The following is a 19,869-nucleotide window of genomic DNA, read 5'->3' on the forward strand; positions in this document are numbered from 1 at the left end:
GCAGGACCAAAACAGCATTTATTTTCCCACCCCCATTTTTTGTTATATAAAACTTTACAAGTCTGGTATCAAAGAATTTGCTTGTTGTCGCTTCCATGGCAAAAACAAAATACACACACACACCCTCAGGCTTAGCTAAATCCATGGACAATGAATTTGGACAATTCATAGAGATTGAGTTTTTGGAGAGGGAACTGAATCTGCATTTGGTTTTTTTCCTCTCAAAAGTGTCAGTTCGAAAGGTTGGAGGCATTGTCATGGACTCTTAGCTCCCATAGTGCATTGTGTTGGTGCTTATGGACATTGGAGAAGCCATGGAGATGGCAGCACCGCCCATGGTGAACTGACTGTTGATTGGATAGTGGCTGCTACTGGCAATCACTCCACCCTGTCCACCGCTCGAAGATCCTAGCAAAACAGAACAGAACAAAGAACAGCCATAAACATAAGAGTTTCACAGGTAAAAATCCTTACATTATAAAGGCCACTCAATCCTTTAGAATACTAATGCCCTACCCCAACTTTCAAATTATGTCCCCTTTCGGAGAAGCTCCTAGTTTCAGACAGCTAGCTGGTTGCTCAAGCAGTAGAGCTGCTGGGACTCCCAAGCTAGTATTTACCCCCCCAGGACTGTCTGCAGCTTTCAACCCACTCACTTTGGGTGGGCCATTGAATGGGTCAGGCAAAAATCACCCAACTAGACAGGCTATCCCATTCAAACCTATACACCCAGCACTGAAAGCAACCAGAGAAGCAGCAAAATTAGACAGTGCTGCCAGTCAGGGGAGTAGTTGAAGGGACCAGTGATAGCACATTCCTTTACACTATCCCCTTCAGGTAAATGTAAAAACTTAATCCTACACAGGGCTAACATCATTAGCTGATGGTATATCTGGCATATGAATTTGATCCCACCCACTTGATACTGAACACTGAATCTCACAAGAACAAAGCTAAATTTAGGAGTCAACAATATGAAGGACAGATGGCATAAACCTGGACTTTTTTGACTAACATTCTGGTGCCAATTTTCTTCCTTTCCCACTCCTGAAAGGCTGCGTCCAGCTAAAGTTTGATTCCTTGGACATTGGTTGCTCATTATGAACTTGCAGGCTGAGGAGTGTCCACAGGCTAGTTAACCACAAGGGTGCATGAAAGGGAAGGAGAACTATGGTCCTGACAGTGAGTCATTCCTGTTCTCATTGGCACTCACAAATTTCCAAATAGGGTACTGAATTGTGAACAGGAGCAAGAACTTTGGTCACTACCCCTCCCCTGGCCCTGAGGTCCACTGAAGTGCCCAACCTCTTTCCTTGATTTTAGACAAAACCCTGACACTGAAAAACACAAACTACATGCAATTCAAAAATCGGATTTTTAAGCAAGTTAGTTACATGAGATAGCAACATTTAGAGAAGTCGATAATCATTGTAATTGGCCAGTGAAAGAGTACGGGTCAGACGCTGCAGGAATGCTCATTAAAATTAACAAAAAATAAATTGAAGTTCAAGCTTTGAAATGTTAAATGTGATTATTCAGTTTGTGTTGATCTCCCCTGATTGAGGCAAACTCAGTCTAGTTTTAATGGCATTGTTTGGACAACAAAGCTAGTGAGATGATGGATGCAAATAGACACCGAGAGATCAAATACGCAACACTTCCTATCCTCAAATCAGTTCTTGGGGATTTACCATGTGCAGAGTTTGAGTAAAGTTTGCATAAGCCCAGGAGACAAAAAACATAAAATAAAATCTATTTCTAAACTCTTCACTATACCCCCCCAGAAGTCCTTTTAAGGAGTACTTGTTATATAATGTGTGGATATGCAGTGTGTACTGCACGGATCAACAAACTGAACGCAAATATTTCACAATATGTTTTAGAAAATTGGGAAATGAAAATCCTCCTGGATTGTGCTTTGGTGCAGAAATACTGCTGTAGTCTCAAAGGCAAGATAGCACTTCTCTGACCAAGTTGACAGAATGATCCTCTTCCATTTGGGTAAATAAAATCATTTTACTTTGCGCATCTGATTGGGATTAGAGTTTGTGCCACGCTCTACCACTGTGAAATGACTGAAGGTAAATGATGAGTAAACCTTGGAGGACCAAGGGAATTAACAGAATGTCTAATGCAGTCAAGGAAGCTTCCCTCTCGGGGAGAGTCAAACCATAGTGTAGCTTGTGCTGGGATGAGAGAGAGAGAGAGAGAGAGAGAGAGAGCTGGTGTACATTTATCACCAGGTCCCATTATCAAAATAATGCAGCTATTTCTGTTAACAGCACCATAAAAAACAAATTTAAAAATCTAATTTTGTTCTGACAATAGTGCAGGAATGCTACTAAATCCCTGAACAGCACTAAAAAGGCAATGAAACATCAAGTTATTTTGCTGGTGCATCCAGTTGCAGTGATGGTGCATGAACACTCACTTAATAACTTAATTATTTTGCCAGTGGTGTTGGGTGAAGAAGGGAGAAAATTTCGGTTCTCTGATTCAGCGCTGTGTCAGAAGCTATGAAATTGTATATCTGGCTACTCATATCCTGAGGGGGCATGACAGGGTGGATCAGAAAGGATTTTTCCCCTTGTGGGGGAAGATTAGAACTAGACAGAACAGTTTAAAAATAAGGGGTCTCCCATTTAAGATGGAGATGAGGAGAAATTTTCTGAGGGTTGAGAGCTTGTGGAACTCTCTCCTCAGAGAGCAGTGGAGGCAGGGTCATTGAATATTTTTAAGGCTGAGTTAGATAAAGATTCTTCACTAACAAGAGAGTCAAAGGTTATCGGGGTAGGTGGGAAAGTGGAGTTGAGGCCACAATCGGATCAGCCATAATTAATTAATGGCAGAGTAGGCTCAAGGGCCAAATGGCCTAATCCTACTTCTAATTCGTATGTTCGTATCACCCGAATACAGATCTCAGTAGTTAAGTTTTAAAAGATCTCAAGTGGCCCATAGGATAACTGCATGGTACAGGGCAACAGTAGGCCACGCCAATCAATTCCTGTTCTGTACTATTAGTTAGGGGAGGGAAAAAAACACTGAAATCAGGGAGGGAAGAGAAGGGGGATGTACATGTCTCCCACACACATTATCCCATGTTAGTTGGCAGCTTCAAAAGACCGCCTTCCAGTATTTGAGATGTAACTGGTTTCCTTTGAGGGGGCAAACTTAAGACATCTTTGATGATTGGGTTGGTTTCAGATTTTAAAAGGAAGCCCCCCCTCCACCCAAGCCATGTTTGGTCAGGATGGGTTGGCCTAGTTATTAAAAAGGCAAGTAATGCTACACCTAATTTGATTTTCTGCAATTTTTTCCCCCCACATTGAGATAAATTCTCTAAGCCAAAAACAATAGATGTGTGCATTAAAGACCCTGTGCTGTCATCTTGTTTTTAAGTTTGAAAAAAAGCACCCATAATAGACAGTCGCTCAGAGGATCATCTCTTTTGGACACACCCATTCACTGTTTGCTGTCGCTATTGGAAGCCCAAAATCTTTCAATAGCGACGCATATACCCACCAAGAGCTATGGGAATACACAGGGCCTTTAATCAACACTGCATAGTTACCAGCATGCTATGAACCTTACTGACAGAAATCCGACTCCAGGCACCCGGAGCAGCCTGCTGCCAATGGAATTCCTACAGGGAAGGGAGTCTGGAAGATGATGAGCCATGCGGAGAACAAAACAATCCCATCAACGTCATAAACAGCTAACCCTACAGCCAAGATTCCAACTCAAAGCCATTCTTCCCTCTCCAGGGGATCCAATGTCATAAGGAGTCAAAAATGTAGAAAAGACTTAACTGTGCTGATTTTTCTGGCACACTTTGTAAACAGGTGTTTACCAGAATTTACCAAACACACCAGACCCACTGAATGGTAGGAGATAGCACTTCATTATTAAAAAAAGTATTAACTAATTCAGGTAAAGTACATTATAGCGTGTGCAATGTCGAGGATCCCCTGGGAGAGTTGGAACTATAGCTGTAACACTGGAGAACTGATCTGCATTGCAGGAGAGCGAGAGAGAGACTTGCACAGGGAGATCAACTCAAATTTTGGAGATAGAAAGACAAAGTGCAAATGCAGGAAATACACATAGGCCTATCACCCTCCACGAAGCGGAAGGGCGAGTTAACACTCTGGTTTGATGAATGGTCTACATGGGAAACAGAAACCTGTTCTGCCCCTTTTGAGGGGCTGACAAAACTGCTGCATCTTTATGATACTTGTGGCTAAAGGTAAAATTCAAAGCCCAAGGTCACCAACTGTACAGCATTAAGGAACAGGGGTAACACAGTAGCCCTCAGACAATTAGAACAAACTCCCAGGCTTTAATCAGTGTTATTGATCAATACCTAGGATGTGGGGTCTGACTGAAAAGACAAACATGAACTGGTAGGTCACCCAATTTGCATTTTACTGCACTGCTGCACAGATTAGCAGCAAAGATGAGCCTGGTTGTCAAGACAAGCTTCTAGAAACAACCATGCACTGGGGAATTCCTAGAGCCTTTGCTCAACACAAAAAGATTATGTCAACATGGACACTGGCCTGGAGTCCTTTCTCCCCAGCAATGTACAACTGTACAAGCATTTCAAATTGCAACTTTCAGTTTTCACAATCAGTTTAGTTCAATCTTTGAACTATTAGAGAGAAGACCAGGCATAAATGGAAAAAAAGTGGCACACCAACAAAGGAATGGGAAATATTCTAATTTTCTTTGCAATGTTGCAGGGATTAACATGGACATCAAAACTTAAAGCTCATTGACAGAGTGCACAGTTAAACTCATGGCAGAGCTTGCACTGTGCTCAGGTAATGCATTTAACCATTCATTCAACATAAAGTTCAGTTCTCCCTGTGCCAAGTGTATCTTTTCAAGCAGACCAGTCAACCCTTTGTTGCATTTTAGGCTCCTGGGTGCAGTCTGCCAATCCCAGAAGGAACTAGATTGGCTACAGGTTGCTATGGGTGCCTGGAGCCAAGCAGTTGAGTTTCCATTGGCAAGTTTCATTCGACCGGTCAAGCCTCAGAGGGATTCAGGGCCATGTCTTTACCCTGTATAAATCCTGTGCTCATTATGGATCCCAGTCTTGAGTGAGTGTGATTCACTATCCCAGTGTTGGCTGTGAAGAGAGGAGGAGAGAGAAACCTTCCAGTAAAATACAACAAAGGGAGGGAAAAGCACCACACAAAAGCATAAAGCTCATTCCTCAATAATGCATCACTAAAGTTCAACAATGCTTGGTGCTAGTGCTGTGTTCACCAGAATGACCACAGCAGTCAGACTAGTATAACAGATTGTTAACATGCCTAGTTCATCAACAAGAGTTACGTTTAGACCAGGATTTCTATGTATTGAGAAGGGCTGACATCCTTTGAATTTGACAAAGGTGATCGGAAGAAAAAATTTCAATTATACAGGGGCTGAATCACAGTTTCGAGGTATTGGGCTTGCTACAGTGGAAGGTAGATTTGTACTACAATAAACCCAGTCCACTGAAATCACTTAAGGGCAATTCAATTGTAGGTGTCAAGAATCACATTTCTGCAAAATAAGTTCAGTATATTTGCAATGCTGCACATTATAGGAAGTGAAGAAAACCACAACTTGATTCTCATTTCCAAACTCATGTGCAAACATTCCACCTCTCCTCTTGCTAAGGATGATGACTCTTTCTGGGATATAGTTCAATCAGGGCCAGGTGCCTGCCAGGAACTGATTCAGGTGGTCTTAGTCCATGCAAGCCCACGCAGTAACTGTTGGCAGGCGTGGGGTGGGAGGGGGTGCAGGGAGGAAAAAAAGGGAAACAATAACAGCTGCACCCAACCCCAAAGCCCAACACACACACACTTTTCGGCAGGTGTTGCTGGAGAGCACTCGGGAAAGAGAAACCTTCCTGATGTTTCTCCTACCTCAGGATGTTCAGGACCAATTGTAGTGCCCCAGTCGTGACTTCAACTGAAATCGGCTAACTCAACTCGAACCAGACGATATTTACCCATAGACAGTAATCGAGGCAGCCAATTACTTTCTCCCTTCCTCCCCTTTTAGAGGGCCAATGGATCCACACATTTTACCTTGACGTACCCCGATTTAAGCAGGAGGTCAATTCTACTGACTGCTCTGCACATGACTACCAAAAGATACGAATTAGACAATGTGATATCAGAACTCTCCGCAGCATTTCCAAGGCAGAATGTTCAGCCATTGTGATTAACTGCAACCTAACTTTACCAGACAACTTGGTAGGGTGGGGTGGGTGGGAAGAGAGGAAAGAAACATAAACCTACACCTGTTATGTCTTTTTAAAAAAATAATCAACTTCGAGGTTAGCAGCTTGTCATCACAACAGGAAATACAAATAAAAAACTGCACTGGTTACAACATACTGCATCATATTGTTCCTGAAAACAGAATTTTTGAATACAGACAATGGTAAGTTTATTCCTTCACTGACAACTAGAGACAGTATTATTACTAGTATGTACACAGGATATCATAAGTAATAGCACAGTCACTATCTAAAACTACAACTGTGCTGAGGAAGGTACTAAGATTCTTATTATAGTGAGACTTTTCAAAAAAGAGCTGGGGTTACATATATCCTAAATGCAAACTGAGGTTACACTGACCCTTTAGGGAAGGAGACTTAGACTGACCCTATAACCAGTACTGTGTTAAAATTTGTGGCAAACAGGTTCCTGTCTATCCAAGTGCAACACAAAATAAAATTTGATTCAGGTCACCTGAGCCCCTGGAACAATAAAGGCTTATGCCCCAAAATTAGAGTTATTATTTTGTGGTTGTGCCAGCCTTGTAAGACCCCTGGGAGATTTTTAAAAAGCTTACTGACTAAGTATTAGGGTTCTGTCGTTACACAGAAATGCTGCCTACTCAAACCTAGGCTGCTTACTATTACTAAGAACCCTTACTGTTCACCAGTTCGTAACTGAGTCACTAGTTTCAACCGTGTGATATGGAAATAACTTGTCAGCGCTGGGCGGAGGAAGAGATATAACCACCACCCCCCACTCTCATTTTGAAGGTAGTTGGATGGAGATCATAGCACAGAACCCAACCCCCAAGACTGTAGGATAAACGGAAAGAAAGAAATACAGCAACAGCCTATGTATCTGACAAATGAGGCCACCCAGATACACAAACATAGGCAACATATAATTAAAAACATGAGCAACAACTGACTGCTTGATTAAGGAAGGTCAGAGTGGGTGAATCTAAGCTGACTCGTGACCAGATAAACAATATGGCAGGGGAAAGACTTACAAAAATCAGTAGTGTAAATTTACACGGATGTTACCAGGATAAAGAGAATACAACTACCAAAAAGACGGAATATGTTGGGGCCCTCTTCTCTAAAAACTAAGGTGTCCAGATAGAGGTCTTAAAACTATGGAAGTTTTTGTTAGGCTAGACATGCAAAATTTGTCTCCATGAGTAGGTGGGGGGGTGGGTTGGCAAGTCCAAAATTACAAGCTAGTTACTGATAAGTGCAATAAGGCATCAAGGAGAAACTTTGTGATAAGAATATGGAACTGGCTACCACATGGAGTGAGGGGAACATAGATGCATTTAAGGGGAAGATGCAAGGAATGAAGGAGTGGAAGGATATGTTGATAGGGTGGGATGAAATAAGTAGACTTGGAGGAAGCTTTTGTGGAGCAAAAACTGGTTGGGATGAATGGCCCGTTTCTGCATTGTGAATTCTATGTAGTAATAACACTGAATGCCCATTTCACACTAGTGACTGCAGTATACCCATTGCAGTGGAAAACCTCTAACCTATGCTCCACTAACGTATTTGCTTTCCAAACTTTTCAGTCACAGAGCTGTAAAGGGCACCATCCTACCATTTCTTTTAACAAAAACAAAACCACATGTGGGTCTGGCTAAATATGAACTCAAGTCATGGGGTCAGAGGGCAATACAAAGCTCAATGAAAAATCTGCCCATTTCTCAACTTGATCAGCATGTCAGTCACCAAGTTATTTAGCTTGCATTGCATAGAGGGTTAGCTTCTCTCATTTTCCTCTGGGTACAACTCAAATACATTAAAGAAGGAGTGTAAAGACTCAAGGGGTAAAAAGCTGCAAAATTTTCTAGATAAAAAATTATGCTGAAATGAAATAAACTGTAGACCATCGCCTGGAGCCAAGAATGCTTAAAATAAACGTTGTTGCAGTCAGCAAAAGTGGTGACTACATCACTGTTTAATGTTGCAGCAACTTTATCAAGTGGAACACCTCTGATGGAGATTAGGTAACAGATGGATGCATAAACTCTTCCAAAATTGCCCCCTGCCACGAACATAAGACTAACAAATGTGACTGCTCACCATGTTTAATGTTTTACACGATGCAAGACTGTCGCTAGTCCAGGAGGGTGGATTAATTTTTTACAAAACTGTTCAACACAAGACAAGTAAAGAACCAATAAAACAGGCCACTATTTAAAAGAACATGTGGACAGATTTCCTCAATTAGTTAAAATTTGATCTTTAAACTCTTGAGAAAGTGGCAATTATATCAAAATAAATAAAGGACATCCAGGATTGTTCCTCTTCTCCCTTCAAACTGTGTACCAGAAATAGCCCTAGGGAGGGGAAATGTTTTAAAAATCCAGAGTGCGAGAAGGTGTGTGAATTTAATATGCTCAATGCAAGCGGGCAATCGTTCATGCATTACAAATCAGTGCTGCTCAAATGCACATCAACAGGCGTTGATGTGGAGGAATCTATTTAATAGGAAAACTTTATTTGCAATAAATCCACAGGCTTCAACAGTGCAAAATAGTCAAGTCTGGAAAGACCTAACTGCCTTACATGTTTAAGCACCATTATAAAGGGCATTTGTAAAGTCCTTGTGCAACTTTAAACTTTAGTAACTTTGAATATGCACATGATAGAAGCAAATTGTAAACAGCATATGAAAGCATAATCCAAATTTTAATATTGTTATTAATGCTGTGCTCATGCTTTTTCAGTTTTTCTCAGATCCTGAAACTGAATGAAAATTGTGACAGTAGAAAAGGTGAACTGTGCATTATGTCTAGCAGATCTGAAGTTCATAATAACATTTTAAAAGTTTTATGAATCATGCTTTCATATGCCATTTAGTTTGTTATCATAGGTACATCTAAAAGTTATTAAAGTATAAAGCCATTGCGCAACTTTACAAACACCTTGTAGATTATCTATATCTTGGACTCTCCCCTTGTGGGCTGGCTGTCATGAAGAGGCACAAGATAGACATTGGAAATTTTTCTGTAGCAAGGTGAGGACAATTGGGGGACAAACCAGGAACGGATCACATCTATTTAGAATAAGAGCAGCAGAACACTGGGAATGGATCTTTTGCCCATTGCCTTTGTCTTCTTTTAAGAGGATGTGGCATAGAGTTGTAGCTAGGTGGCTTATTTTTATTTTAAAATGGAATAACCCATACAAGTCATTGTTGAACCCTTGCCCAACTGGGTCTCCCATTTAAGGCCAGAAAGCAGGCAGATCTGGTCCTGTGCCTGCAGAAAGCACACAACAGTTCAGGAATGATGTTTGTTTATCTCTCATCATCCCCAATCCTGTGGAGAAGTACTTCAAAATTTCCAAACAAGGTCTCAAGTCAGCATTCGATGGCCAGGGCAACATGGGAATCTTATGCCGGATGAGATCCCTGAACAATTTGGCCATGGGAACGTGGCAGAATTATTTCAGGTTTACAGTACAAGTCACAGAGGAATCCATTAACAAGACACAATCAAGACAGTTTTAAATATACAACGCAAAAGACTGGTGCAAGTGAGAGCAAGATCCAATGACAAATTTAGAATTTAACCTACTCAAATCATAAACTATCCAAATAGTTATAAGCCTACTGGCAGATGATTATACAACTGAGATAGAGACAAACTCCAAACCAAAGTATAACCTCCCGTATAAAAATATTAAGATCTCGGAAGTGGAATTCTACTGTAATGACTGGCACACTGGCTGCCCTCCCAATGCAAGCCAATTTAGAATTCATGTCAATGTCATATGACTGAACAGCTGGAATGCAGAGTCCGCCCAGTTGAAACTTGTGAACTGAGCTTCCACCCAGAGCCGGAGCTCCTGAAGACCATATTTGATGCACTAATTTGCAAGAGAGGAGAAATATTGCCTCCTGCGGTCGTGGGCAAATGTATGTTTTTAAATCATAACATAGGTTGAGTGCCACTTAAAGGCTGAGGGTGCTTCAGCTGGGGAACCAAGATGGCAGAGGAGGGTTATGTTGAAACTGATCTGGTTTGGAGTTTGACCAACTACGCTTGACTATTAATATTCCCATGCAACCCTGAAAATTCCTATAACACTCAAAACTTCTGAACAGGAAATTATTCTCTACCTACCTAATGGAATCAGATTGTTGTGGCTGACTGCAGATCCACTGGCAATTACACTGCTCAGGTCATATGCCGTCGGGACTCCTTAGAAAGTAAAAAGCAGAGTACCATACATTACATTGATGTCCATCAGCATGGAATTTAATGCAGATTATAAAACATCAGCTACAACTACAACTCAGCACATAGAGCTAACAGCATCTCACTGTGCATTGTTGCAATTCCACAAGGATGTGCTATTACTTTGAAAATGTGTGTTTCAGGACATTGGACATAGGATATTAAAAATAAAAAAAACTCAATTCTTCACTCTAATGGAATGCATCCTCCAGGTAAAACTAGGATGAAACTCAGCTTATCAACAGGAAGTCTACAGGAGCAACAACACTTTAAAAACTGATTCCTGGTGTAGTCTTAACTGACAATGGGCCTCTACTTGTCCCTCAGCTCAAAACATTTTTGTACACCGAGTTTCTGAAAACGCGAGCCAATAATGGTGCAGAGAGAGAAACTGTACACTTGGGACCCAAGTGAACAGGGCAACCAACATGGTATCTCCTCAATTTAATCAGATTGAAGGATCGAGGAATAAACACAAAGACTGAGAAGGAAGTGCAAATTAGAGTGGGTGAATTCAATGTCAAATCAGGTAGAGAGAGAGAAAGAAAGATTAGATTGAGAAAGAGAGAGAGAGAGAGCGCGAGAGAGAGACAGACAAACAAAATTGTTAATTTACAGTACTGGGGAAGGTTGATTGGCAATAATTACCAATTATCACATCTTTCAAAGGATACTTACGCTCGGAATTAAAAGACAGCTTTCTGTTGAGAGTTTAGCTAGTACTAATGCCCATCAGTTCTGAGGCTTACAGCAAAATGCTGTTTTCTCAAATCTCATGGTGGAGCAGCACAATACAGACAGCAACTTTTGGATATTGGCAATTAATCAGGCACTTTCCTGAAGTTGCTGTATGATCTACGCATAAATAACGGAGAGTGCCATTAGCCTCAGTTATTTTGACAGCAAAATCTGGCAGAAGCTCAAGCATTTAAAAAAAACATTATTGCAGGGTTCAAAGAAAATGAAAAATAACGATTTATGCCAGCAGATCAGAAGAACGTGTTTGGCAGCAAGTTGCATAACCTCTGGAGTGAGAGAAAGCTCGATCTTAGTGGGGCAGAAAAGCAAATCCCAGAGTCAGTCAAAAACTAACATTTACAAATCACAACCTGGTGGCATGAGTCAGCTACTAGTGAAGCACCATCAGGAAGGTGACTTCCTGGAGGATGCGCAGAATGCTCAAAGTACACAAAGCAGGTGAACAGCAACATTAAACTGAACAAGGTCTCACTGCCCTGGACACCTACTCCACTGCAGCATCCACCTAGAAGGGCAGCAGATGCATGGGAACACCACAACCTGCAAGTTCCCCTCCAAGCCACTCACCACCCTGACTTGCAACTATACTGCCGTTCCTTCACGGCCGCTGGGTCAAAACCCTTAACCTCCCTTTCTAAAAGCACTGTAGGTGTACCTACACCTCATGTACCGCAGCAGTTCAAGAAGGCGGCTCACCTTCTCAAGGGTAATTAGGGATGGGCAACAAATGCTTGCCTATCCAGTATCGCCTACATTCGGAGAGAGAATAAAAAATAGAGGAAAGAAAGGGATGAACAAAGAAAATAAAACACAAAGCAAGATGCAGCAGGCAACCTAGAGTTTAGGAAACAGTCACTTGGATAAGTTGAGTCACTGAATACTCAACAGACCAAAAGGATAGCTGAATTTTTAAACATTTACAGCCAGGTTATGTTCCGATACAGACCACATGCAATCTGTTATTCACTATGTCCAAATTTCTGGATCAGTCCATGGCAAATACAAGTTTAGATCATGAGTTATGCAATGCACAAATAAAATTTAGGGATCTAAATTAAAATTACTGATATTTTGTAGGCCAGAGGGTAAAAAGAGTGTACAATACCAGACACCGTCAATCCTGAGCTAAGGTTATACGAGGCAGACGTGTTCCACATGGTCTCCGATGGTGATACATAATGTGAACCTGGGGGCGGTGAAGGAGTTGTTCCCGTGTACCTGGCGGGAGTGGGGTGGGGGGAGAAAACAAAATGAATCCTTATAGATGACGGATGATTGGAAAGAAACAAAATTATATAAATATATGCAATTATAGGGGAAGAAAGTTAGGGGACAGGGACTGGAGTACCCTTTATCATTTAAAGTGCGCGCTTTTTTTTTTTGAAAAGAAAGGATAGTCTGATGTTAAACCTTTTGACCGCTTCCTAGCTTATTGTGTGGTTTCAGAGGACCAGGCAGCTCCAAGGCCAGAATCATCACAGCCCATACTGCTGGTGATAAAACTGCTGCAGATACACAAACGGTTCCTGTAATTGACATCACTGAAGCATGTTAGCAGAGGTGACGGTGGTCACAGACTTATAATTTGACTAGAATTACATTAAACTGACAGCACAGGAATCAAGATCCAACTATTGTTTGTTCCTTTATTTGTCCCATTACCATTCCCCTTTGCCTTGCACCATCATTCCTTGTCATTTATCACTCCTGTTTCCACCCTATCACAGACCTACCCTTTTCTCTTTCCCCCACCTGTGTTTGTTTCAAGCTTGTTACAGCTCAAACTTTATCCAGTCCTGACAGAAGGTCATTGACGTAAATGAAACATTACTTCAAGCTGCCTGTCCTGCTATTTCCAGCATTTTCCGTTTTTCTCTCTTTAAAGTCAGCCACATGGAATTATAAACAATACGGACTTACTGATTTCTCAGTTTGTAATACAGGGCCGAGGGGGCGTGGGCAACAGGACACAACACAACCATTCACCATGCAGAATTGAAATACTGTGCTGCGCCGAATGAGAGTTCAGATCCAGCCCAGTTCTTCTTTCACAATGCTGTCACCATTCAATATTTAGAATAACAAACAGCATAAAAACAGAAAAGGAGAGGCTAAAATACCACAAAATGCAAAAACAAAAGTTAGCTGCTGTGTTGTAATCAAGCCCCTTCTGCCTTTGTAGCTCAGAAGAGAGGCTTAATATTCATATTTGGAATATTTGAGTTTTAATAACATTGGACCAAATCCACTGTTTCCATTTTCTTTTAATAATTGAAGAATACTACAGTAGAGCCACTGGGAGTGGAGGTGGTGTTGGCTGTTTCTTGGGGCATAGATTCCCCCATTGGTACACGACTGGCAAAGGGGTCCACTCCTTGGGGGGTCGACCAGCCTTTCTTGTGTCATATTCTCAGTCAAGGGAGCCTTCACCTCCTCACTAGATTTCCCTGCTTTCCTCCTCCTCTGTTATTCTGTCTTACAACTTACACCTCTTCTGACACCATCTTTTGTTCTGATACTGTCACGAGGTTAAGCCCATTTCATTTTTTGAAAATATGATTTTTCAACTTTAAACCGACTGGAAATTTTGCAATTTAAACTGAGACAGAACAAACTGGTTAAAAATGCAAGGCCACATTCCAAGGTGAAGATGAGAAAAAAATCAAATCACCCTTGGAGAAGTGCAAAGGCAGAGACATTTCCTATAACCCAGAAACCCAGCGAAACTCGTAACTGTCTATAAGGAAGAGACATTAAAAATGCCAAGTACTGGATATTGAAACAATGGCTGCCACAGGCAGACCCAAAACCTCTTGGAATTACACAATGGGTGACGTATTTCAAGGCAAGGTTGCCCAGCCAATAGAAAGAGATTGCAGGTGACACAGGTGGTGTCAAGAAAGTTTTCAGCAGAGGGAACAGGCTGAAGGCTGCTCTCTCTCTTTCGGAATAAAAGTGTGTCGCTTGGTTCGAGAAGCCAACTCCACCAGAAACCTACCAGCAATCCAAGATCTCATAATTGCAACATCTTCTACATCTGAATACATCCAAGAAACTAGCTAGTCCAAATCAGCCGCAGCGTTTAAAATCTACACCTTAAGGACAATCAACGGACACTTAACCTTATATTCTTTCACCTTGTTTAATTGGCTCTAACGCCCCTTATTTCTGGTGCGAGCGCATCCGAATGGGTCGACGTCATGTTTTTATTACTTTTCTCTGATTTAGTGGTTAATAAATTTGCTCTTTGACTGAAGAAAATCTTATTTGATTGGCTCCTTATTGCTCACAACTTAAACAGTTAAATACATTATGATTTGGAAAAGGCATATCCTAGTGAAAAAAATGCTTAAACCTTTGTTGTGACCAACTGAGGAGGCTGAATAGAGGGGAGCCAATTCACCCGATCTCACCTGGTCGTAACACTACTCATCTCATTTTGCCTTGGACCATCATTTTTTTTTTACATCGAATCAATCTTGTCCTAGACCCCACCACAGATCTCTCCCCTTTGTTTTTTCCCTACTCTCTCTCCCCGGTAGTTGCTTAAAAGCTGCTGATCTCCTTCTAATTCTGATGAAAGGCCATCAGTCGGAGAGGTCAATCCGTGCTTCTTTTTCAGAAAGACAGGTGGGAAGAGAAAGAAGAGCAGCTAAAAACCAGGGTAAGACTGAATACTTCTGTGACGTCAGTTTGTATGACGATGAAAGCAGCATCAGGCAGCTTCACTTACCTGAAAAAGGGGTTCTTCAGGTCAAGCACATTACTAGATTTTGAACCCGTCTGATCCACCTGGGCTAGAATACTAATGTCATAACTTTGCCTACAGAAAAAAAAGAGGGGAAAGCAAAGGTTCCATCACGCTCACAAGCTAAAAACAATTCGATGATAAGACTGATGAACAACAGTAGTTTCACGTTCTGTAGGTGTAACTATAGAATCCGGATTCAGTCATTTCACTTCATTCTGTTTCTATCTTGGTCACAAGCCCAGGAACTAAACATCAATAAATACTACAGCTAAACACATGCAGGTTAGGAAAAAGAGATTGCTTGCCTTATCTAACATAATCCTCCCCAGGACAGTTCCAATACTGCCTCCCATGCTGCACCTGCTATAAAATGGAGTTCATCCAAAATTTTTCTGCCCATTTCTTAACTTACACCAAATCCCATTCACCCTCTACCTGTGTTGGCTCACCTACATTGGTTCATGGTCAGACAGCACTTTATTTAAAATTTCGCATTCTTGCTTTCAAATTCTTCCATGGCTTCATCCTTTCCTATCCAAAGTCTCCTCCAGCCCTACAGCCCTCGGAGATCTCTACGTTCCACCCATTCTAGCCTCTTGCACATCCTCAACTTTAATTGTTCGACCATTAAAACTGTGCTTTCTGCTGCCTAGGACCCAAGTTCAAATTCCCTGCTGAAACCTTTCACCTCCCTACCTAGGAGCAAAGGAAACATAAGGCTTATAGAGGAGTAGGCCATTCAGCCCTTCGAGCCTGCTCTGCCATTCAATAAGATTATGGCTGATCTGGTTGTGGTCAAACTCCATTTTGCTGTCTGCCCTCCATAATCCTTGTCTCCCTTGTCTATCAAAAATCTGTCTAACTCTAGCCCATAGGGAAGAGAATTCCACATACTAACAACCCTTTGAGAAAAAAAAAATTCTCATCTGTCTTAAATGGTAGATCTGTTCTTAAACTGCGTCTTCTGTTCTTAGTCTCTCCAGATGAAAACATCCTGCTGGTATCTACCCTATCAAATGCCCTCAGGATCTTATATGTTTCAATAAGATCACCTCTCATTCTTCTAAACTTCAATGGGCATAATACAAAGTGCCTTTGGATGCTTTACTAAGTTAATGGCACTAAATAAATGCAAGTTGTTGTTCTCAAATTATTTTAAAGCATTTAAAGATCAACTTTTAAAATAAACACCATTGCAATAATGAACTTTTATTTTTTATAATTAACATTTCCAGATTTAATTTATTTGTTTTTTTTTTGAATTCACACATGCCAAACTCACCTTTTATTGGCATTCAGCACAGCAGTCCCTGAGAGCGTATCACCTGCCTTAGTGAAAAGTGGCGACTGAAGCAAACAGCGAACTTGGTACCAATGAGTCAGAGGCTCTGTTGGAGCAGTGGAGAGCCACACTGTCATTCTGAAAGAGGGAATGAGGTCAACACATGCCATTGGAACAAAACACAGTTAGTATAGGACACAAAACTTTGTTCACGGTCTGGAGAACTTACATTTGAGCTACTACCCTACGTTTACCTATTCATTTCTTTCAAACTATTGTATCAATGCAGGTTGTATGACAAAGATACAGTGTGGATTAAGCAAAGGCTACGTATGCCTTTCGCATCCTGTGTACAATTTGTCTTCTACTCCACAACTTCCTGATCCAAGGAAAAGCCCCATATTAACTCCTCTGACTTCTCATGATAGTTGGGTCTCTAAACATTGAACTACAATTTCATCAAGATTGGTAGGTTTTCGTTAGGCAAGGGAATTAAGGCTATTGGCTTTGAGGGAGGCAGTGGCACAGTGGTAGTGTCACTGGACTAGTAATTCAGAGGCCCAGGGTCATGCTCTGGGGACAAAGGTTCAAATCCCACCACAGGAACTAGTGGAATTTAAATTCAGTTAATTAAAAAAAATCTAGAATTGAAAGCTAGTCTCAGTGATGGTGACCATGAAACTAATGCACCAGTTAATTTCTTTTTGACAGTAATGTCCTTTAGGGGCAGAAATCTGCCATCCTTACCTGGTCTGACCTACATGTGACTCCAGGCCCACAGAAATGTGGTTGACTCTTAACTTCCCCTCTGCAATGGCCTAGCAAGCCACTCAGTTCAAGGGCAATTAAGGTTGGGCAACAAATGCTGGCCTTGGCAGCAAGGCTCACATCCCATGAAAGGATAAAAAAATCAAGGCAGCAAGATATAGATCAGTTCTGAAGAAGAGTCATATTGGATTTGAAACCTTAACTCTGTTTCCCTCTCCACAGATGCTGCCAGACCTGCTGAGTTTTTCCAGCACTATCTGTTTTTATTTCAAGATTTCCAACATCTGCAGTATTTGGCTGATCTGTAATAAAAGCAATTACCTAATGAATGGTAGAACAGGCTCAAGGAGCCAAATGACTTACTCCTGTTCCACGACTCAAACTTGGTCCGCTGATTTCCACAAAAGGCATGTCTGTGGTCGTGGCAACATACACTTTATAACAATTTGTAGAATGGTTAAAAGCACAGGAGGCGGCCACTCGGCCCGTCTGCAAGAGCAATTCAAATGCCACTCCTCCACCTTTTCTTACATGTTTGTTTTCTTTTCCCTTAAAGACTGGAATGGTCTCTGCCTTGGCTATTGCCTGTGATAAAACTCTAAAAACTCTCTGGATGAGAATGTTATTTGAGTAGTGTTGCACCTAGTGGTGCTTTAATCCAGTAACAACTGAATTAACAGCAATTTACGCAACTTTGAACTTAAATACTCACTGGGAACCAATGAAGGCCACATCAAACCAGAATGCCAAACCATGGACTAACCCTGAATGCAACATATGGAACTTGAACGGAATTTCTATCCTGTAATAAGAAAGAAGTGATGAAGACACTTGGGAGGAAAAAAGTCAAATTGACGTTAATATTTTTAAAAAATTGTCGCTCACAGTTTAGGCAGCGTGCACAAGGACACCCTGCTTCCTGCATTTCACACACACACACAAAGTATCTCAGTGCTGTTACAAAACAGGAGAAAAGTTAGCAAACAAAGTCTGTTCTACAAAGGTAGCTCTAGAGATCAGTTTCATTCTAGCCTTGAAGATGTGAATAACAAAGTGCAAGGGTTAGCTTAAAAACCCAGTATAGTCTCGTACCCAATACTGACTAAACCTTTCCTCCCACTTTCACCCTTCACTTAGGCCTAGCTGCTCTTGGCAATAGAACTGCTGCAGGAGAGACTGCAGGTAGTTGCACTGCAATTGCCTAAAACTCCAATGATTAGACATTAACACCTTGCAAACATGTGGTAATTAAGATGTGATATTTAATTTTTTTTAAATTGCTGCAGACTGTATAAATGGTTTTCAGAAGCATCTATTCTGAAGAGTGCAGCTGTCTGCAAGATCTGCATGCACATTGTAAAAATGGCACTTTAAGTGATCAGTAGCATAAGACAAGGTACCTCAGCAACAGCAAGGTCCAAGCATTCTTTCACTTGTGCAACAGTGCATAACTGGCTGGACTTTCACAAGGAGGAAGAATTAATGCCATAATCAATCACAATATTCCTTCATCTTGTAAATGATTACAACATAGCTGTTATTGCAATCACCATGCTAAACAGCATGCAGCAGATCAGCTGTCAGTGGTCACAAAGTGACAAAAACATTTCTTAAAAGCCACCTCATTAACATGTCATATAAATTAAAAACAAAAAAAATACACCCTGGACCAATTGCATGGCTTATCTGGGGTTCAGGCTCTTTGCTTAGTGTTTTTGATGTAAGTATAGCCTCAATGATCACTGCCTGTGGTCACTCCCAGATACTCATCATTCTCCATTTGACACTGTGAAAGAGCCATCAGCTCTACAACTGGCGAAGCATTTCACAGTGAAAACGCTTAAAAAAAATGGAGTTGAGAGATTTGGGAATGCAGAGCACCTGCCCGATACCGGAGGGGATTGTGACCAGCATCACCATGTGCTACACTAACCAGGCTTTGGTTGCGATGTGGATCTAGGCAGAAGTAGATCAGTGCAGACCTACTGTAATTTCACGAAAATCTCACCCCTCCACATTTTTTGTCAAAGAGGACAGAAAAAAGGCCACAGTATGCTGTGTGCACCCCTTGGCTCAATGTCACTCACCCAAGTTTGCTATACAAACTCACTGATTTAAAAAAAAAACACAATTAATAACTTGTACATTGTCACAAATGCCTGTTTACACACACAGATACAAGATTCAGCCATCTCCATTCTCACATCAACTTACCAGTGACTGCAGGGTAATCGAACTGGTCAGGCCTTCTGCAAACAAAAGTCGCCCACATAACCCTCACTGCATCTATCATTTTGTTTTAAGATATACCTTCTGGGTTATTTTCGTGAAATTACAGTACTTCCGCCCTTGTAATAACATTAATGGATTGGCTGTTGAAATAACCAGGAAATTTAGCAGTCCTGCAAGCAAATCCTGATCTTAGCCAATTGATTCCAGCCCCAATAAATACAGGAGTTGTGTGGCGATTCTGTGTGACTGGTGCTCCATCAGCCCTGTTCATTGTGACTCCAGCCCCAGACACAGGAGTTGTGAGACGATTCTCTGGGACTTGTATTCCATCAGCACTGTGCACTCTGAGTTCGACATCTTACCGGTGCAAATCATTCTCTTCGGCTTCTAGAAAGTTCACTGTGTACTTCACCGACTTGGCCATTAGAATCCGGATATCAAATGTGTCCTTAAAAACACACAGTAAAGTAGTCAGTAACCCTCGTGAAGGCAAGGCTGCACTAACACAAGGGACACAAGCCATTACACTGGGACTGCCACCACGCAATCT

The 19,869-nt window shown here is 41.4% G+C and overlaps 1 protein-coding gene across 2 annotated transcripts in view; it reads right to left on the reverse strand.

Moving 5' to 3' along the window:
• Nucleotides 1-19,869, reverse strand: part of carm1 (coactivator-associated arginine methyltransferase 1) — a 61,877-nt gene continuing 42,008 nt past the window's right edge. The window contains exons 9-16 of one of the 2 annotated variants that reach the window (XM_078531482.1): nt 19,682-19,767; nt 17,800-17,889; nt 16,320-16,457; nt 15,020-15,109; nt 12,392-12,504; nt 10,414-10,491; nt 5,066-5,134; nt 1-408 (exon numbers count right to left, since the gene is read on the reverse strand). In XM_078531482.1, the coding sequence (XP_078387608.1) occupies nt 266-408; nt 5,066-5,134; nt 10,414-10,491; nt 12,392-12,504; nt 15,020-15,109; nt 16,320-16,457; nt 17,800-17,889; nt 19,682-19,767 (807 nt within the window). In that variant the 3' untranslated portion in view covers nt 1-265. The remainder of the gene's footprint in view (nt 409-5,065; nt 5,135-10,413; nt 10,492-12,391; nt 12,505-15,019; nt 15,110-16,319; nt 16,458-17,799; nt 17,890-19,681; nt 19,768-19,869) is intronic. The other variant, XM_078531483.1, reaches the window with a different exon arrangement.

This window comes from Cetorhinus maximus, chromosome 28 (genome assembly GCF_964194155.1).
Source record: "Cetorhinus maximus chromosome 28, sCetMax3.hap1.1, whole genome shotgun sequence".
NCBI lineage: Eukaryota > Metazoa > Chordata > Chondrichthyes > Lamniformes > Cetorhinidae > Cetorhinus > Cetorhinus maximus.